Genomic DNA, 16,331 nt, shown 5'->3' on the forward strand with positions numbered 1-16,331 from the left:
GTTCTGGCTGTTGTATTTGGGGGTGAACAGTAGATGAGAACTCTCTCTCTCTTCATTTTCTCTTCCTCTTCAAATAAATATTTAAAAGTCAGTGATACATTCTATTTTTTAAAAGGTTACAGACCCAGAACACTCATTTGTGGGAATCCCTGAGAGTCTTGAACAGAGTAACTTGCAGAAGGTGTAGTAGTTAGAAAAGAAAATCTTTGTTCTTCTTGTGTCTACACAAGAAAAAGCTTTTGTAAAACTATTTTTGCATGCTTTATGGCTGTTTAGGAAATGCTTATGGCATTGTAAAAATTTAATGAAAAAACTGGAAGGTTTTTTGGTGAGATTTTAATGGTAGTAGTAAATCTGATAGTAATAACTAGTCTGTTTTTATTAAAAATAATTTTGTCTAAAATTTAAAATGCATCTTAAAGGATTTATGCATTCATAATTTTTAATTTATGAATTTCCACTCTAGGTAAATGAAGAGTGAATGAAAAATTGTAGTGAAATTAGTTGGGGTGAAGGATGAAGCTGCTACAACAAATTAATTTTGTAGGAAAAGAGTGACTATTATAATTGAATCACATCTAAAGTAATGTCTATTAGCTCTTAAATATCTTTAATATTTTATAAATTTGCTACTAATTTAATTTGTATGAGAGCAGAGTGCCTTTTGCAATAGATGATGCTCAGTGACAGTTTGCAAATGAATGAATGAATGAATGAATGTAGGGCCAGTGCTCCCAAGAAGTCTGAGAGAGAGCACATAAACATCTATTCACCCGTTGAAAAGAGAACTGTCTGCGCAAAGCAGTCAGTGCTAAGTGGCAGGTGAGAAGTTAGAATAAGAAATGCTCTAAGAAGACTGGTCATTTCCAGTGGGGTGAGGAGGAAAGACTTTACCAGATGGAGGTAGGATTTGAGTTGGGCCCTGAAAGTGTCAATAAAAATGGAGAGGAAGTAGAGATTACCATTAATTTCATTAATTCCTCTTCATTCCTGAGCATGGTTTGGAAACTTCCGCCTTTTCACCTTTGGATAAGTCTAAAAATCTTCATTTCACCAGTTTCTCTAGGGAGTTCAAGACATTTTATTTCCCTTGTTATTTTCTGAATCAAGTCATCTTCATCATATTTAGCTATTACAGTCTATTTCACTGTCATCACTCATCTTTGGGCTTCTTTCAAAGTGGCATTACATACCTGTAATATTTTTTCTTCCCTCTTCCCTTCATTCTGTCTTGTTGGGCTAGAGTTTACCTGAGTCAAATGGATATGGAGATCCCAAGTTCTTCTCTTATCTCTTTACTAGTATGTATTTAATATGAATGTTTCCATTTTTACAATATGTGGTTTTCAAATATTTTTAGTTATAATGTACATGTAATAGTGAAAATATAATGCACATATTTTAAAATAATGGGGAAAAAAGTAACTTTCATAAATTAAATAACTTTAGCTACTATATATACTCCAAAGAAAATAGGATAACTCTTCTGTTAATAGTGATGAAATTTGGAGTTGGCGTCATGGCACAGTAGGTTAATTCACAGTAGGCATTCCATATGGGTGCCGGTTCTAGTCCCTGCTGCTCCTCTTCCAATCCGGCTCTCTTCTGTGACCTGGGAGGGCAATGGAGGATGGCCCAAGTCCTTGGGCCCCTGTACCCGCATGGGAGACTGGGAGGAGGCTCCTGGCTCCTGGCTCCTGGCTTCAGATTGGCTCAGCTCTGGCCATTGTGGCCCAACTGGGGAGTGAACCAATGGATGGAGGACCTTTCTCTCTGTCTCTCCCTCTCACTGTCTGTAACTCTACCTCTCAAATAAACAAATAAAATCTTTAAAAAAAAAAGTGATAGAATTTTTCCAATCTTTCTTTCAATCAAGGCATTTCTTAGATTTTTTAAAAAAAGACATTTATTTATTTGAAAGGCAAAGTTATGGAGAGGCAGAGGCAGAGAAAGAGAGAGAGGTCTTCTGTCCACTAGATCATTCCCCTAATGGCTGAGCTGAGCCGATTCGAAGCCAGTAGCTTTCTCCAGGTCTCCCACTTGGGCCATCTACTGCTTTCCCAGGCCATAGCAGGGAGCTGGATTGGAGTGGAGCAGCCAGGACTTGGAACCAGCACTCATGGGATACCAGCACTGCAGGTGGCAGCTTTACCTGCTGCACCACAGTGCCGGCCCCATTGCTTAGATCTTACCGTCTTACTGATTTGGTTCCATTTCTCCGCGTATGATGTTGGTTTGTGCTCGTAGGCCCTGTCATTGTCATTCTCTCTTGCTAGTTCTTTTTACCTGTAAGCTTAATACATATTTTTCAGGGCAGGAATCAGGGTTACTCACTTTACTTTTCTTCTCAGTTGCCAACTCAGTGCCTTGCTTGAAGAAAATACTTAATGAACATCTAATTGAACTGAATTTGTGTTTAATACTATTTAAAGTGAGACATACTTGTATTGGCTTCCTGTTTTTATTCTGATAGCTGTCTTAATTAAAATGAAATGTAAGTATTTTGTATGATAATATGCATTTATGTGATGATCTTTTTTTTTTTTAAAGTCAGTAAACCAGAGTATGCTAAAACTTTCTTGATTACTGGTCTGAATTGGAAGGCAATCCCTTATAATAACTGCTCTCAAGCCAGTCTAAGTACCAAGGCAATTCCCAAATGGCATTTAAAGTTTAACTTAGCAAGATATGGAAGTTCTTTTATAGTATTCAATGGATTTTTTTCATATCAGAAATGATCTTTATATGTATTATTTAGGTCATTTTTATTTTTATCATATATAATTATTGAAATAATTTAAGTGTTATTGGTTTTCTAATTTTATAGGTCAGGAAATTAAGGCTAAGCATCAATTAGTTGCCCAAGTCCACACAGCTAGAAAGTGGGAGTAGACATGAACAAAATGTTGACTAGTATAAATTGGGGAGATTTAATTGGATGATTTCCCTAATCTTTAGACTTCCAGCTCTGAAGTCACCAATGTTCTGAAAGTGTTTAACATTATTTAGATATAAACAGTAAAATATCTGCCAGGATGAACTTGCTTTGGGGAAAGTGCTGGGTTGCTTGCAGGCTCAAACCAGTTGGAGCTTTCATCTAGCTCATTTCCTGACTGTCCAAGAAGTCTCTTCACAATGGCATTCAAGCAGAATAGGTCACTTTTCTACCTCACCAGGTTTTAATGCTTCTGTTTTTTCATCCTTAGCTCTGGGTAATGGCTGTAAAACTGTAAATACAGTGGAGCTACAAACTTTATCCGGTGACTAAAGGACTCTACATACTGCCAAATGTTGAACTCTTTAGACTACTGAGCACACTGGCTCCACCTATTGTCAGACAAAAGCAAATGTTTTCCTACTCTGATTCAGAGTTCCCTTTTAAATTTACCCTTTTGTATATTGCTCTTTTCCCCTCACTTTTCTTTCCCATACCTTTTATATTTGAGCTTTTCTTTTCCCTTGCTCAAAGCTGACTTTAATAAATTTTGAACTTTTTGGAATGTTGTCAACTTTGCCTATAATTTGTATCATATAAGGAGAATATGCGGAGTATGGTGATGGTGATCGAAAAATAGCATAATTTTCAGATGTTTTTAATCTCTTAAATCAATTTCTAAACAGGATTCCCCTCTAGAGAAAATTTTTTAAAAAAATTGTAATACAGTACTTTGTTTTGTATGAGTCTATAGTTTTTAATTCCAGAAAAGAAACTGTTTTAATTGAATTTTATGAGTGATTAACACCAAGTCCAGTTAAATTCTTTTTTTTTTTTATTTGACAGGTAGAGTTAGACAGTGAGAGAAAGAGAGACAGAGAGAAAGGTCTTCCTTCCGTTTGTTTACTCCCCAAATGGCCGCTAAGGCCGGTGCTGCGCGGATCTGAAGCCAGGAGCCAGGTGCTTCTCCTGGTCTCCCATGCGGGCGCAGGGCCCAAGCACTTCGGCCATCCTCCACTGCCCTCCTGGGCCACAGCAGAGAGCTGGACTGGAAGAGGAGCAACCTGGACTAGAACCCAGCGCCCATATGGGGTGCCTGGGATGCTGGCGCCGCAGGTGGAGGATTAACCAAGTGAGCCATGGCGCCGGCCCCCAGTTAAACTCTTAGTAGAAATAATATAGCCTTTGTTTTCAAATTCTTTTTAGTACCTTAATTTTAAATTATAAAAACAGTGTAACTATATTATAGAAAATTTTGGGGAAAGAAGAAAATTCATTATTTCACTATCTTATTTGGGTGGTCAGGGAGCCCTCGCCAATCATATTTTTGCTCAGTCCGTTGTGCCAGTTATCAGTTTATTATCTCAGCTCCATGGCAGCCTGGGGCTCAGTCCTACTTCATGCTGTGGTGGTCTCCACAGGCTGTGGGCTCTGGGTATGATTAAGCATTGTGACATTTTTTGCCACAGAGCTGCTCTCCCATTTCTCAGCTCTCAGGCAGTATGGAAAGAGTAATGATCTGCTTGAGGAAAGGGAAGACTTTGTGTAAGAGCCCGGGACTGGTACCTCCACAATGAGGCCCAGAGCCAGTTGGAATTCCATGGTACTTGGCCAAAGGCCAGTGACTGGAGTCTACCCTGGTTCCAGGAAGAGGCTTACAAGAATGGATTACTCCTTTCTTTCTGTCTCTCTCTCTCACTGTCCACTCTGCCTGTCCAAAAAAAAAAAAAAAAAAAAAAAAAAGGATTACTCCTTTTTAGACACTTCCTCAGTTCATTCTGACAATACAACTGTGGATTTGAGGCAAACCTGTAATGGAGTGCCCTCTAGTGCTGAAACAATGACAACACACCAACAGCAGGCCTTAGGCTGATGAAGATGTGGAGGAAAGAGATAACCTTGTACACTGTTGGTGGAAATGGTTAGCAATTGCACAAAACAGTATGGAGATTACTCAAAAAATTAAAAATATAACCACCATATTCCAACAATGCCATTATGGGGTATACATCCAAAGGAAACAAAATCAAGCTAAGCAGCTCTCCCATATTTGTTGTACCACTATTCAGAAATGCAAAGAAATGGTAGAAAACCTGCATATCCATCAGCTAATGAGTAGATAAAATATGATGTGTATGCACAATGGATACTATTCAACTATAAAAAGGATGAAATCTTATTTGCAACAACATGGAGTTCATCAAGTGAAATAAGTAAGGCAAAAGAAGACAAATACTACCTGATCTCAGTCACATGTGGAATCTAAAAAAATTAATCTCATGGCCAGCATGGCACAGAGGTGCAACAGGTTAAGTTACTGCCTGGACATGGAAAGCCAAGACACTCTGGCAAAAAGATCTCTGTGAGTGAGATCCCAGTGGAAAGAACAGGTCTTCAAAGAGGGAGGTGCCTTTCTCTGAAGGGAGGAGAGAACCTCCACTTTGACTATGACCTTGTCTAAACAAGATAAGAGTCGGAGAACTCAAGGGGCTTCCATAGCCTTGGAAACTCATGACTGGTGCATAGGGAGATTACTGATGCCATAAACAGGAGTGTCAATTTGTAAAGTCAACAACAGGAGTCACTGTGCACTTACTCCTCATGTAGGATCTCTGTCCTTAATGTGCTGTACACTGAGGCTTAATGCTATAACAAGTACTCAAACAGTATATTTCACTTTGTGTTTCTATGGGGGTGCAAACTGTTGAAATCTTTACTTAATGTACACTAAACTGATCTTCTGTTAAAAAAAAAAAAAAAAAGAAACTATCAATTCCCAACTTGACTCTCACTGGGATTAAACATGACAATAGGTCTGATCTGATTTCATCATCATTTAAAAAAAAATCATCTATTATTTTTCACTTTATGTTTCTGTATGGGAACAAACTGTTGAAATCCTTACTTAAGGTATAATAAGCTGATCTTCTGTATACTAAGATAATCGAAAATGAATCTTGATGTGAATGGAAGGGGAGAGGGAGTGGGAAAGGGGAGGGTGGTGGGTGGGAGGGACGGTATGGGGGGGAAAGCCATTGTAACCCATGAGACGTACTTTGGAAATTTATATTCATTAAATAAAAGATAAAAAAAAAAAAAAAAAAAAGTTACTGCCTGGAATGTTGGCATTCCATATGTATGTATCCTATAGATAACATATACTATCGATAACAATAATGTAATACATACATACATGTAATAAACACATATGCAATATACGTTTACATTATCTATAAAATAGATAGCTATTATATGTAGATATTATACAAAATAGTACATATATTAAAACTAGGATAAAGGATTCCAGATGATTTCACAAAAAACAAATGTTAAACATTTTAGATAGCTATGTTTACCCTTTATTGAACATTGTATAATGGATATGTATATTATTACATACATATTAATACAAGCTTTGCAAGTATCTCATAAATGTGCACAATTCTTATATATCAATTAAGAACAAAAATTTTTTAAAAGTAAGGAGATAATTTTATGAATACTAGAGGATAAAGGTGAAACTGCTGTACTCAGGTTTAAGCAAACACACATGCATGAATTTGTTTCATCAGACTTTCTTGACCATCTGTTCTTTCCTTGGTACTGTATGTCAAGTGACAGGGATACAAACATGAATGAGAAGGTATCCTTGACCCCAGAATGTCATACACAGGTTTAATTTTAGAACATTTTGCCTTATTTCTAGTGGAAATCTGCTTCTCTACATCATTGTCAGTTTTATTTAAGATATTTTAAAGCTATTACCAACCTTACTTACCTTTAGTTTAATAATCCTTCAAATATTTGAAGACAGCAATCATTCTTTATTCCTAAATAAAGATGCTTTTGTATCTCTGTTTTTTTGAAGTATGGTATCACAAATAGACAAGTAATCCAAGGAGAAGCTGAATTAAAGCAGAGGGAAACAGGAAGACTATTACCTAGTTTTTTCCAGTTTTAGCTCTAAATGTTGCTTTGAGGTAGTCTATTGAGATCCTCCACCTCCCCCAACCCCTAAATAGACTGTCTTTGGATCTTTCTGAGGTTTTCCTTATTTGATTTTTCACACAAGCAAATATTTTTAGTTTGCAATAGGTTTGTCAGTATGTATTTTTCTTTTTAAATCCTCGACTGTTTGAAAATGTTTTTTTCCTATCCTCAGTTAATTGATAATTTGTCTTAATATTGGTACCTATGTTGAAAATAATCTATTTGGAGTTTTGAAAGTATTGTGCCACTTTTTATTCTAACCAGAATTAAATTTATAAAATGCTGTTTAGTTGTTCCTTTCCCCATTTTATCTGTTTGTTTCTGTAACTGGAGTTTTATTATTCCTTAGATATTAATGTTTGAGTTTTGCTTTTGTAAATATGAAAGCAAAAATCATATTAAAGTTTATTGCCTTTTGTGTTTCACTGGAAACCTAGAAACTAAAACTTTACTAGAAAAATGAAGTTTTAAAAATGGGTGTTAGACCATTTTCCATTGTTATAACAAAATACGTGAAGCTGGGTAATATATAAATAAAAGAGGTTTATTTAGCTCACAGTTTTGAAGACTGAAAGCCCATGATTGGGCAGCCCTATTTATTTGGTAAGGGCCTGTGGTAAGGGCCTCATAATAGGTGACATTATGGCAGGAGCTCATGTGAGAAGGATCACAGAATGAGACAGGAAGCCAGAGACAATTCAAGGGTCAGGCTGACTCTTTTAATAGCAAGCCACTTTCATGAGAACTAACTCATTTCACAAGACCAGCACTAATCTGAGGGCAGCGCCCCCAGTGACGCACCCACCCTATGCTAAGTCCTGTCTCTTAAAATTCCACCAATCCTAATACTGCCACATTGGGAGCCCAACTTCTAACATGTAAACCCCGGGGGATAAACCACGTCCAACCTATAGCAACCTGCAAAATGCAAACCTCAATTTGTTGCTTCTTTACTCAAAAGACAAAATTAACTCAATTCTTTATTTTTTTTATACTTCATCCATAGACTGTACTTTGAGTACCATTGGTGTAGCCTGCCCTTTCCAATCCATTTTTTGCTCTATCTCTGAGGTTCTTTCTGAGATCCTTTTTTCTATTTGCCTTCAGAATTTAGAATTTCCTTTTGTGGATATGCTGTAGAAAATTCTTGGCTCCATTGTCTGAATTTTTTTGTAAGAAATTTTTGTTGAATACAGAATTATTTTCCTTTAGCACCATGAGAATATCTTCCCACCATCTTCCTGAGAAGTCATCTATTTAACTGTTGCTTAAGGCCAAGTAACTGTGTCTTTATTTAAAATGTTATTGATTAATTTAAATATCTTTCTGTGTTTTTCTCCTATAGGGAATACAGTGAGCAACCTGATTATGATCATACCTCCAATTTTTGGTGCAATTCAGAGTGTTAGAGATGGACTGGAAAAGCGGTACATTGCTTCGTATTTAGCACTCACAGGTATGTAACACTTCATCTGAAAAAATGATGTGCAGTTCTCACATGGACTGTTTTTCTTAGCTATTTTAGTTTTCAATATTATATTGTTTATTACACGACTCAACCTTGAGTATACAGTGTTTATGAAGTCTACATTAATGTGCAGTATTATTCTAGGCCTTCACATTGACTCACTATTCACTCACACACAGAGCAGCTTCCAGTTCTGTATAAGCTCCAAACACAAATACTCACCATTGTATTGGTCTTGTCTTTAGTACTCAGTATAGTAACCTGCTGTACAGGTTTGTAGCCTGGAAGCAATACAGCATACGAAATAGCCCAGGCATATAGTAGACTGTATCATCTGGATTCTTGTAAATACATTCTGTGATCTTTGCACAATGATGAAATTGCCTCAAAACACATTTCTTAGAATATGTCTCTGTCACTAAGCAGTGCATGACTGTATTATGAACTTTAAATTATTTAAAATAAGAAATGAACACAAAACTCTTTTACGGTGTTTTCGACTTGTGGTGTGGGGTGAGGCTTAAAAAAACTATATGGAAAAGACAAGAAAGAAATTGAAAACCTACATCTGACAAAAAAAAAATAAACAATAAAGTAAGTCCCCAATAATTCCAAGATCTCTGAAAATGTTCTAAGATCCAATAGATGACAGTACTGACTGAAGGTAAAGGACTAGGAAGTGTGTGAGACCCAAGGTAGCAGTTTTGAATGACATCATTTCTGGGAAAGAGATAAATAGAAAGAAGTACCCTTTGGAGATATGTTAGCGAAAGGGTAAAAGAAAATTAGAGGTAGAAATTAAGATCCTATGGAGGCGGCGCCGCGGTTCACTAGGCTAATCCTCCACCTTGCGGCGCCAGCACACTGGTTCTAGTCCCGGTCGGGGCGCCGGATTCTGTCCTGGTTGCCCCTCTTCCAGGCTAGCTCTCTGCTGTGGCCAGGGAGTGCAGTGGAGAATGGCCCAAGTGCTTGGGCCCTGCACCCCATGGGAGACCAGGAGAAGCACCTGGCTCCTGCCATCGGATCAGTGCGGTGCACCCGCCGAGCGCGCCAGCCGCGGTGGCCATTGGAGGGTGAACCAACGGCAAAGGAAGACCTTTCTCTCTGTCTCTCTCTCTCTCACTGTCCACTCTGCCTGTCAAAAAAAAAAAAAAAAAAGTTCCTATGGAACAACAGAATTATAAAATATATCAACCCCTTCCCTATTCTTCCTCTCACTTTCTGAAAAAATGGACTTCAAAGATAAGTTTGTTTTTGTACTAAACAGTTGAAATCCATGAATCATCTTTTCAAAATATATTATTTCCATGAATTTTTTGAATACCCCTTATTTGCATGGATTTATTTTTTTGCATCAAAATAGAGCTGTATATTTTTAAATTAAAAAAAAATTTTTTTTGACAGAGTGGACAGTGAGAGAGAGAGAGAGAGACAGAGAGAAAGGTCTTCCTTTGCCGTTGGTTCACCCTCCAATGGCTGCTGTGGCTGGCGCATCACGCTGATCCGAAGCCAGGAGCCAGGTGCTTCTCCTGGTCTCCCCTGCGGGTGCAGGGTCCAAGGACTTGGGCCATCCTCCACTGCACTCCTGGGCCATAGCAGAGAGCTGGCCTGGAAGAGGGGCAACTGGGAAAGAATCCGGTGCCCCGACCGGGACTAGAACCCGTGTGCCGGCGCCGCAAGGCGGAGGATTAGCCTAGTGAGCCGTGGCGCCGGCCTAAATTTTAAAATTTTAATTTTTAATTACTTTTAAGAGATTTAGTGTGATTTGTAGATACAGTTCTAAGAACATGATGATATTCCCTCTCTCCCCCTCTCTGCCTCCCACCCTCCTTCCTTTTCCTGGTCTGTCTTTGTTTTTCTTTGTTTTTGAGATAACATATTTAAAAAATTTAAAATTTAACTTTTAATTAAATTTAAAATTTAATTAAATTTTACATTACAGTAAAAAGGCTTAATACTTAAAATTTATTTAAAATTTACATTATAGTAAAAAGGCTTAATGTTTCAGTGAGTAAGTTTAACAAATAAAAAGCAAAAAGATCCTAGTTTGGTGGGTGTAAAGACAATGGCTATAAACAATAATTGAATGGAAAAATGACAATTTTACCCAGTACAGTAAATTTTAAAGTAATCAGAGCACATTAAAACTGTAACCATTGGTTTGACAAAAGTGTAAAACAAAGATTTACAAAACTATATTTGCAGCAGTACTATATACACAGACTTTTTTTTTTTTAATTTTAGCTCCCATATATAAGGGAGAAAATGTGGTATTTGTCTTTTTGGGTCCAGCTTATTTCACTCAACATGATATCCTCCAGTTGTATCCATTTTGCCACAAATCGTAGAATTTCATTCTTTATTATAGCTGAGTAATATTCCATTGTATATGTATATTCCACATTTTCTTTATCCATTCATCTGATGATGGACACCTTGGTTGATTCTGAATTTTGGCTATTGTGAACAGTGCTGCTATAAATATCCTGGTGCAAGTATCTCTATGATACATTGTGTTCAGATCGTTGGGGAATATACCCAGTAGTGGGATTGTTGGATCATGTGTCAAGTCTATTTCTAGTTTTTAAAGAAACCTCCACACTGTTTTCCCCAGTGGCTACACTAATTTGCATTCCCACCAACAAGCATATAAGTGTGCCCCTTTCTCTGTGTCCTCACCAGCATTTGTTATTCTCTGTGTTTTGCATTTTAGCCATCCTGATAGGAATAGGAGATGTCTTATTGTAGTTTTGATTTGCATTTCCCTGATGGATAGTGATGTTGAGCATTTTTTTCATATATTTGTTGGCCATTTGTATTTCTTCTTTTGAGAACTGTCTTTTGAAGTCCTTTACTCATTTCTCAACTGGATTGGTTGCTTTTTTGTTGTTGTTGTGTTTTTTAAATTGCTGATATAGTAGCCCTTTGTCAAATAGATGGTTTGCAAATATTTTTTCCTATTCTTTTGGATGTCTCTTTGCTCTTGATTGTTTCCTTTGGTGTGCAAAAGCTTCTCATTTGTTTAGTTTTGCTTTTGTTGCCTGTGCTGTGGGGGTCTTATCCAAGAAGTCCCCTCACACCAGTGTCTTGGAGTATTTCCCTTATGTTTTCTTCCAGCAACTTCATAGCCTCAGGTCTCAAATTTAGGTGTTTGATCCATGTTGAGTTGATTTTTGTATATGATGAGAGGTATGGATCTAATTTAATTCTTCTACATTTATACATCCAGTTTTGCCAGCACCTTTTGTTGAAAAGATTATCCTTACTCCACTGTATGATCTGAGCACTTTTGTCAAAAATCTGTTGTCTGTATACATGTGGGCTCTTCTGTTCCATTGATCCATGTATTGGTTTTTATGCCAGAACTGTGCTGTTTTAATTACTGTAGCATTATGTAGTATGCTTGAAGTCAAATATTGTGATGCTTTCAGCTTGAATTTCTTGTTCAGGATTGCTTTGGCCATTCTGGATCTTTTGTGATTCCATATGAATTTTAGGATTGCTTTTTCTAATGTAAAGAATGTCATTGGGTATTTTGATAGGGATTTCATTAGATCTGTACATTGCTCTAGGTAATATAGACAATTTTTTTTTTAAAAAAGATTTATTTATTTACTTGAAAGGCAGAGTTACAGAGAGGCAGAGGCAGAGAGAAAGAGATCTTCCATCTACTAGTTCACTCCCCAAATGTCCGTAACAGGTGGAGCTGGGCAGATCTGAAGCCAGAAACCAGGAGCTTCTTCTTCCCAAATGGCTGCAATGGCTGGAGCTGAGCTAATCCAAAGCCAGGAGCCAGGCATTTCTTCCCGGTCTCCCACATGGGTGCAGGGGCCCAAGGACTTAGGCCGTCTTCTACTGCTTTCCCAGCGCATAGCAGAGAGCTGGATTGGAAGTGGAGCAGCCAGGACTAGAACTGGTGCTCATATGGGATGCCGGCACTGCAGGCGGAGGGTTAATTTACTGCGCCACAGCGCTGGCCCTGAAAGTTTTTTTCTTTTAAGACCTTGAGTATATATCATCCCACTCTCTTATGGCCTATCGGGTTTTCGCTGAGAAGTCTGATGTTAATCTTACCAGTTTTCCTTTATATGTTACTTGCTGCTTTTCTCTTACCATCTTTAGGATTCGTTCCTTGTGTTTAACTTTTGACAATTTGATGACAATATGCCTTGGAGAAGACATTTTTTGATTGAGTGTTTGGAGTTCTTTGAGCTTCTTGTAGCTTAATGTCCATGTCTCTTTCAAGACCTGGGAAATTTTCAGCTGTTATTTAATTTAGCAGGTTCTCAATGCTTTTTTTATTTTCTTGTCCTTCAAGAATACCTATAATATGAATATTTGGTCATTTAGTGGTATCCTGTATTTCATGTAGACTTCCCTCATTTTTTTTGACTGGCAGAGTGGACAGTGAGAGAGAGAGACAGAGAGAAAGGTCTTCCTTTGCCGTTGGTTCACCCTCCAATGGCCGCCACGGCCGGCGCACGCTGTGGCCGGTGCACCGCGCTGATCTGATGGCAGGAGCCAGGCACTTATCCTGGTCTCCCATGGGGTGCAGGGCCCAAGCACTTGGGCCATTCTCCACTGCACTCCCTGGCCACGGCAGAGAGCTGGCCTGGAAGAGGGGCAACCGGGACAGAATCCGGTGCCCCGACCGGGACTAGAACCCGGTGTGCTGGCGCCGCAAGGTGGAGGATTAGCCTAGTGAGCCGCGGCGCCAGCCTCCTTCATTGTTTTTAACTCTTTTCTCTTTATTTTTTTCTGGGTTGTTTCAAAATTCTTGTCCTCAAGGTCAGAAATTCTTTACTCCATGTGGTCTATTCTGCAGTTAAAGCTCTCAATCGTGTTTTTTATTTTATTGACTGAAGATCTCATCTCCAAAACTTCTATTTGGTTCTTCTTGATGAGTTCTTATCTCCTTGGTATATTTTCATTCACGTCACTCATTGCTTTCCTCATTTCTTTAATCTGTCTGTATTCTCTTGCGTCTTAGTGAATTTCCTTACAATCATTATTTTGAATTCTGTATCTGTCATTTTCTTCAGTTCAGTATCTAATTCTGGAGGAGCATTGTATCTTTTGGAGGCGTCATGCTACCTTGCTTCTTCACGTCTTCTGTGTCCCTACATTGACATCTGCCCATCTGGTATATTCGTCCCTTCTTCTTTATGGAGGAGGTTTTATTTTAAAAGAGTTTATGGTTTAGCTGGAATGCAGGGTATCACTTGGCTTGTTGCTTTGGCTTTTGTTCTAGGTGAGCCCAGGAGTATAGTTCCTGAGTGATCTCTTTTGTCTTAATCAGTGTCAGCTGTGTCTACCAGTGACAAAGTTGGTAAATCTGCTGTAGTTCATATGGAGAGAAGCCTGGCTTTGAGGTGAATAAGGGTTTCCTTTGGTTGTATCTTTGGTCCACAGAAGTTCAGTGTCTGTCTTCCTGGCGAATGTGACAGGCAGGGCCTTATACTTGGTGATGAGGGAGACAAGGGTAGATGCCCTTGGGGCTGACACTGTGGCGTAGTAGGTAAAGATGTCACCTGCAGTGCCAGCATCCCATGTGGGCGTCAGTTCGAGTCCTGGCTGCTCCACTTCTGATCCAGCTCTCTGCTATGGCCTGGGAAAGCAGTAGAAGATGGAGATGGCCCAAGTCCCTGGGGCCCTGCACCTGTGTGGGAGACCTGGAAGAAGCTCCTGGCTCCTGGCTTCGGATTGGTGCAGCTCCAGCCGTTGTGGGCACCTGAGGAATGAACCAGTGTATGGAAGACCTCTCTCTCTCTGCCTCTCCTTCTCTCTCTGTGTAACTCTGACTTTAAAATAAATAAATAAAATCTTCTAAAAATCTTTAATAAAAAAGATGCCCCTTTGTCCTCCAGGGAAGTCCAAGTGATGCTAGGGCTTGTGGCACCAGTTGCTGTGGTTCTAGGAGTGTGTGATACGGATGGATCCTTCTTCAGGTTCTGCTAGGAGAGTCAAACTGGTGCTGTGGCTTATAAAACCAATAGCTGGGGCCAGCGCTGTGGTATAGTGAGTAAAGCCACCGCCTGCAGTGCCAGCATCCCATATGGATAAGGGTTCTACCTTCTCTGTTAGTGAGTTTGGTGGTGTCATGTGTTTTCATGATGTTTACTTCTTTTTTTATTTATTTTTTTTGACAGGCAGAATGGACAGTGAGAGAGAGAGACAGAGAGAAAGGTCTTCCTTTGCCATTGGTTCACCCTCCAATGGCTGCTGCGGCTGGTGCGTTGCAGCCGGCGCACCGCGCTGATCTGATGGCAGGAGCCAGGTACTTATCCTGGTCTCCCATGGGGTGCAGGGCCCAAGTACTTGGGCCATCCTCCACTGCACTCCCTGGCCACAGCAGAGAGCTGGCCTGGAAGAGGGGCAACCAGGACAGAATCCGGCGCTCCGACCAGGACTAGAACCCGGTGTGCCGGTGCCGCAAGGTGGAGGATTAGCCTAGTGAGCTGCAGCGCCGGCCCATGATGTTTACTTCTAATGCAGGATGCCCTTCAGAATTTCTTATAGGCTAGTCTGGTGGTGGTGAATTCACTGTTTTGCTTATCTGGAAAATATTTTATTTCTCTCTCTCTGTCTCTCTCTGTGTAACACTGACTTTGAAGTAAATAAATAAATTAAAAAAAAAAAAACTCAATAGCTGTGGTCCTAGATTTAGGAATGTGAACTGAACTCTCTTCTACTCCTACAGGGTGACTACAAGGTATACAGATACTTTATTTGCAGGGTATGAGCCCAGAGGAGTGGAATGCAGAGGTTCTTCCCTCCATTCACTGGGTAGATTCCAGTGGCACCACAAAGTTTAGAAGGAATTGTTATAGTCCTGATGCTGCAGGATATGGTGGGTCATTACCCAGATCTCCCAGGGTGGGAGCAGATTTTTTTTTATGGGCTGCTTCTGGTGTTAGCTCCCAGAAACTAAGGTGAGTCCCCCTTGCTCACATAGAGTGTGTGAGCCTAGCTCTGGGCTGATGCCCCGAAACTCCACAGTTGCAGGATGCAGGGGATCTGACTAAGATGCTGGTAGGCTAAAGAGGCACACTGCACAACTTTTTGCTGCTGAGTATGGCATAGAGCTATATTTTAATTCCATCTTTTCATGAGCTTTTTGAAGTACCTGTGTGTGTGTGTGTGTGTGTGTGTGTGTGTGTGTGTGTTTCATTATTCTGACAGAAGGGGGCAGTCTTGAAATAGGAGTCTTGTATGCCATCCAAAACCTTTACTGTGTACTTACAATGTACTAAAATAAGCAATGAACCTTCTAAAAAATACTGTTAAAACAAAACCCCAGAAAGTAAGCGTCAAAACCTTTGGCTAATGGAAGTTCTCTCCTACAAGTAACTATAGTGCTGAGGGAGACTATAGCATTATACTCCTTACTGAGTTAAATATTCTCAAGCAAAGAAATAAAATAAAAAATTTGAAAACTAAAACATCCAAGAGTTGATATCAGCAAGACAGTGGACTAGGTGCACATATCCTGCAATAAGAATCTGTGTTCATCCAACAGAAGTCTCTTTTGGAGCCTCAGGATTCAAGTACTTGGAACTCTGGTAGAGCCCAAAACCTAGGAGGGTTATTTGAGACTGCAGACCCACACACAGTGGCAGACCTGGCATTTGTGCTCTCTTGTTCAAACCCAGGAACAGCCTTGTTCTCTAAAGGGCATGACTACAGCCCTGTTTGGCCTTAAGCCAGCAACTAAAACTATCTTTCCAGAATTCCAAGAGGAATCATGTACCCAAGTGCCTTGGCAGAGAAACTTGCTGTTTGCTGACATTGGTCTTGGCAGTGGGTAAGTTTGTTATTCTGTGGATCAATACCAGCCTTCCTCAGCTGTATTTCTGGCATAGTACTACTCACACAAGAATCCAGAGGAAGACTTGCCTATATCTTACAACCTCTCTATCATAGCCTCCTGTCCCACAA

At 39.5% G+C, this 16,331-nt stretch overlaps 1 protein-coding gene across 3 annotated transcripts in view; it reads left to right on the top strand.

Annotated features, from left to right (window-relative positions):
- The window catches only part of ACER3 (alkaline ceramidase 3), a 162,737-nt gene that overhangs the window by 38,711 nt on the left and 107,695 nt on the right, over positions 1-16,331 (top strand). For all 3 annotated transcript variants that reach the window (XR_016232982.1, XM_008263685.5, XM_089331400.1), the window contains exon 2: positions 8,271-8,381. Coding sequence is in view for 1 of the 3 variants with exons in the window: in XM_008263685.5 (XP_008261907.1) it covers positions 8,271-8,381 (111 nt within the window). In the remaining 2 variants the exon portion in view is untranslated. The remainder of the gene's footprint in view (positions 1-8,270; positions 8,382-16,331) is intronic.

Source organism: Oryctolagus cuniculus, chromosome 1 (assembly GCF_051225735.1).
Source record: "Oryctolagus cuniculus isolate XC-2025 breed Fujian yellow rabbit chromosome 1, ASM5122573v1, whole genome shotgun sequence".
Taxonomy (NCBI): domain Eukaryota; kingdom Metazoa; phylum Chordata; class Mammalia; order Lagomorpha; family Leporidae; genus Oryctolagus; species Oryctolagus cuniculus.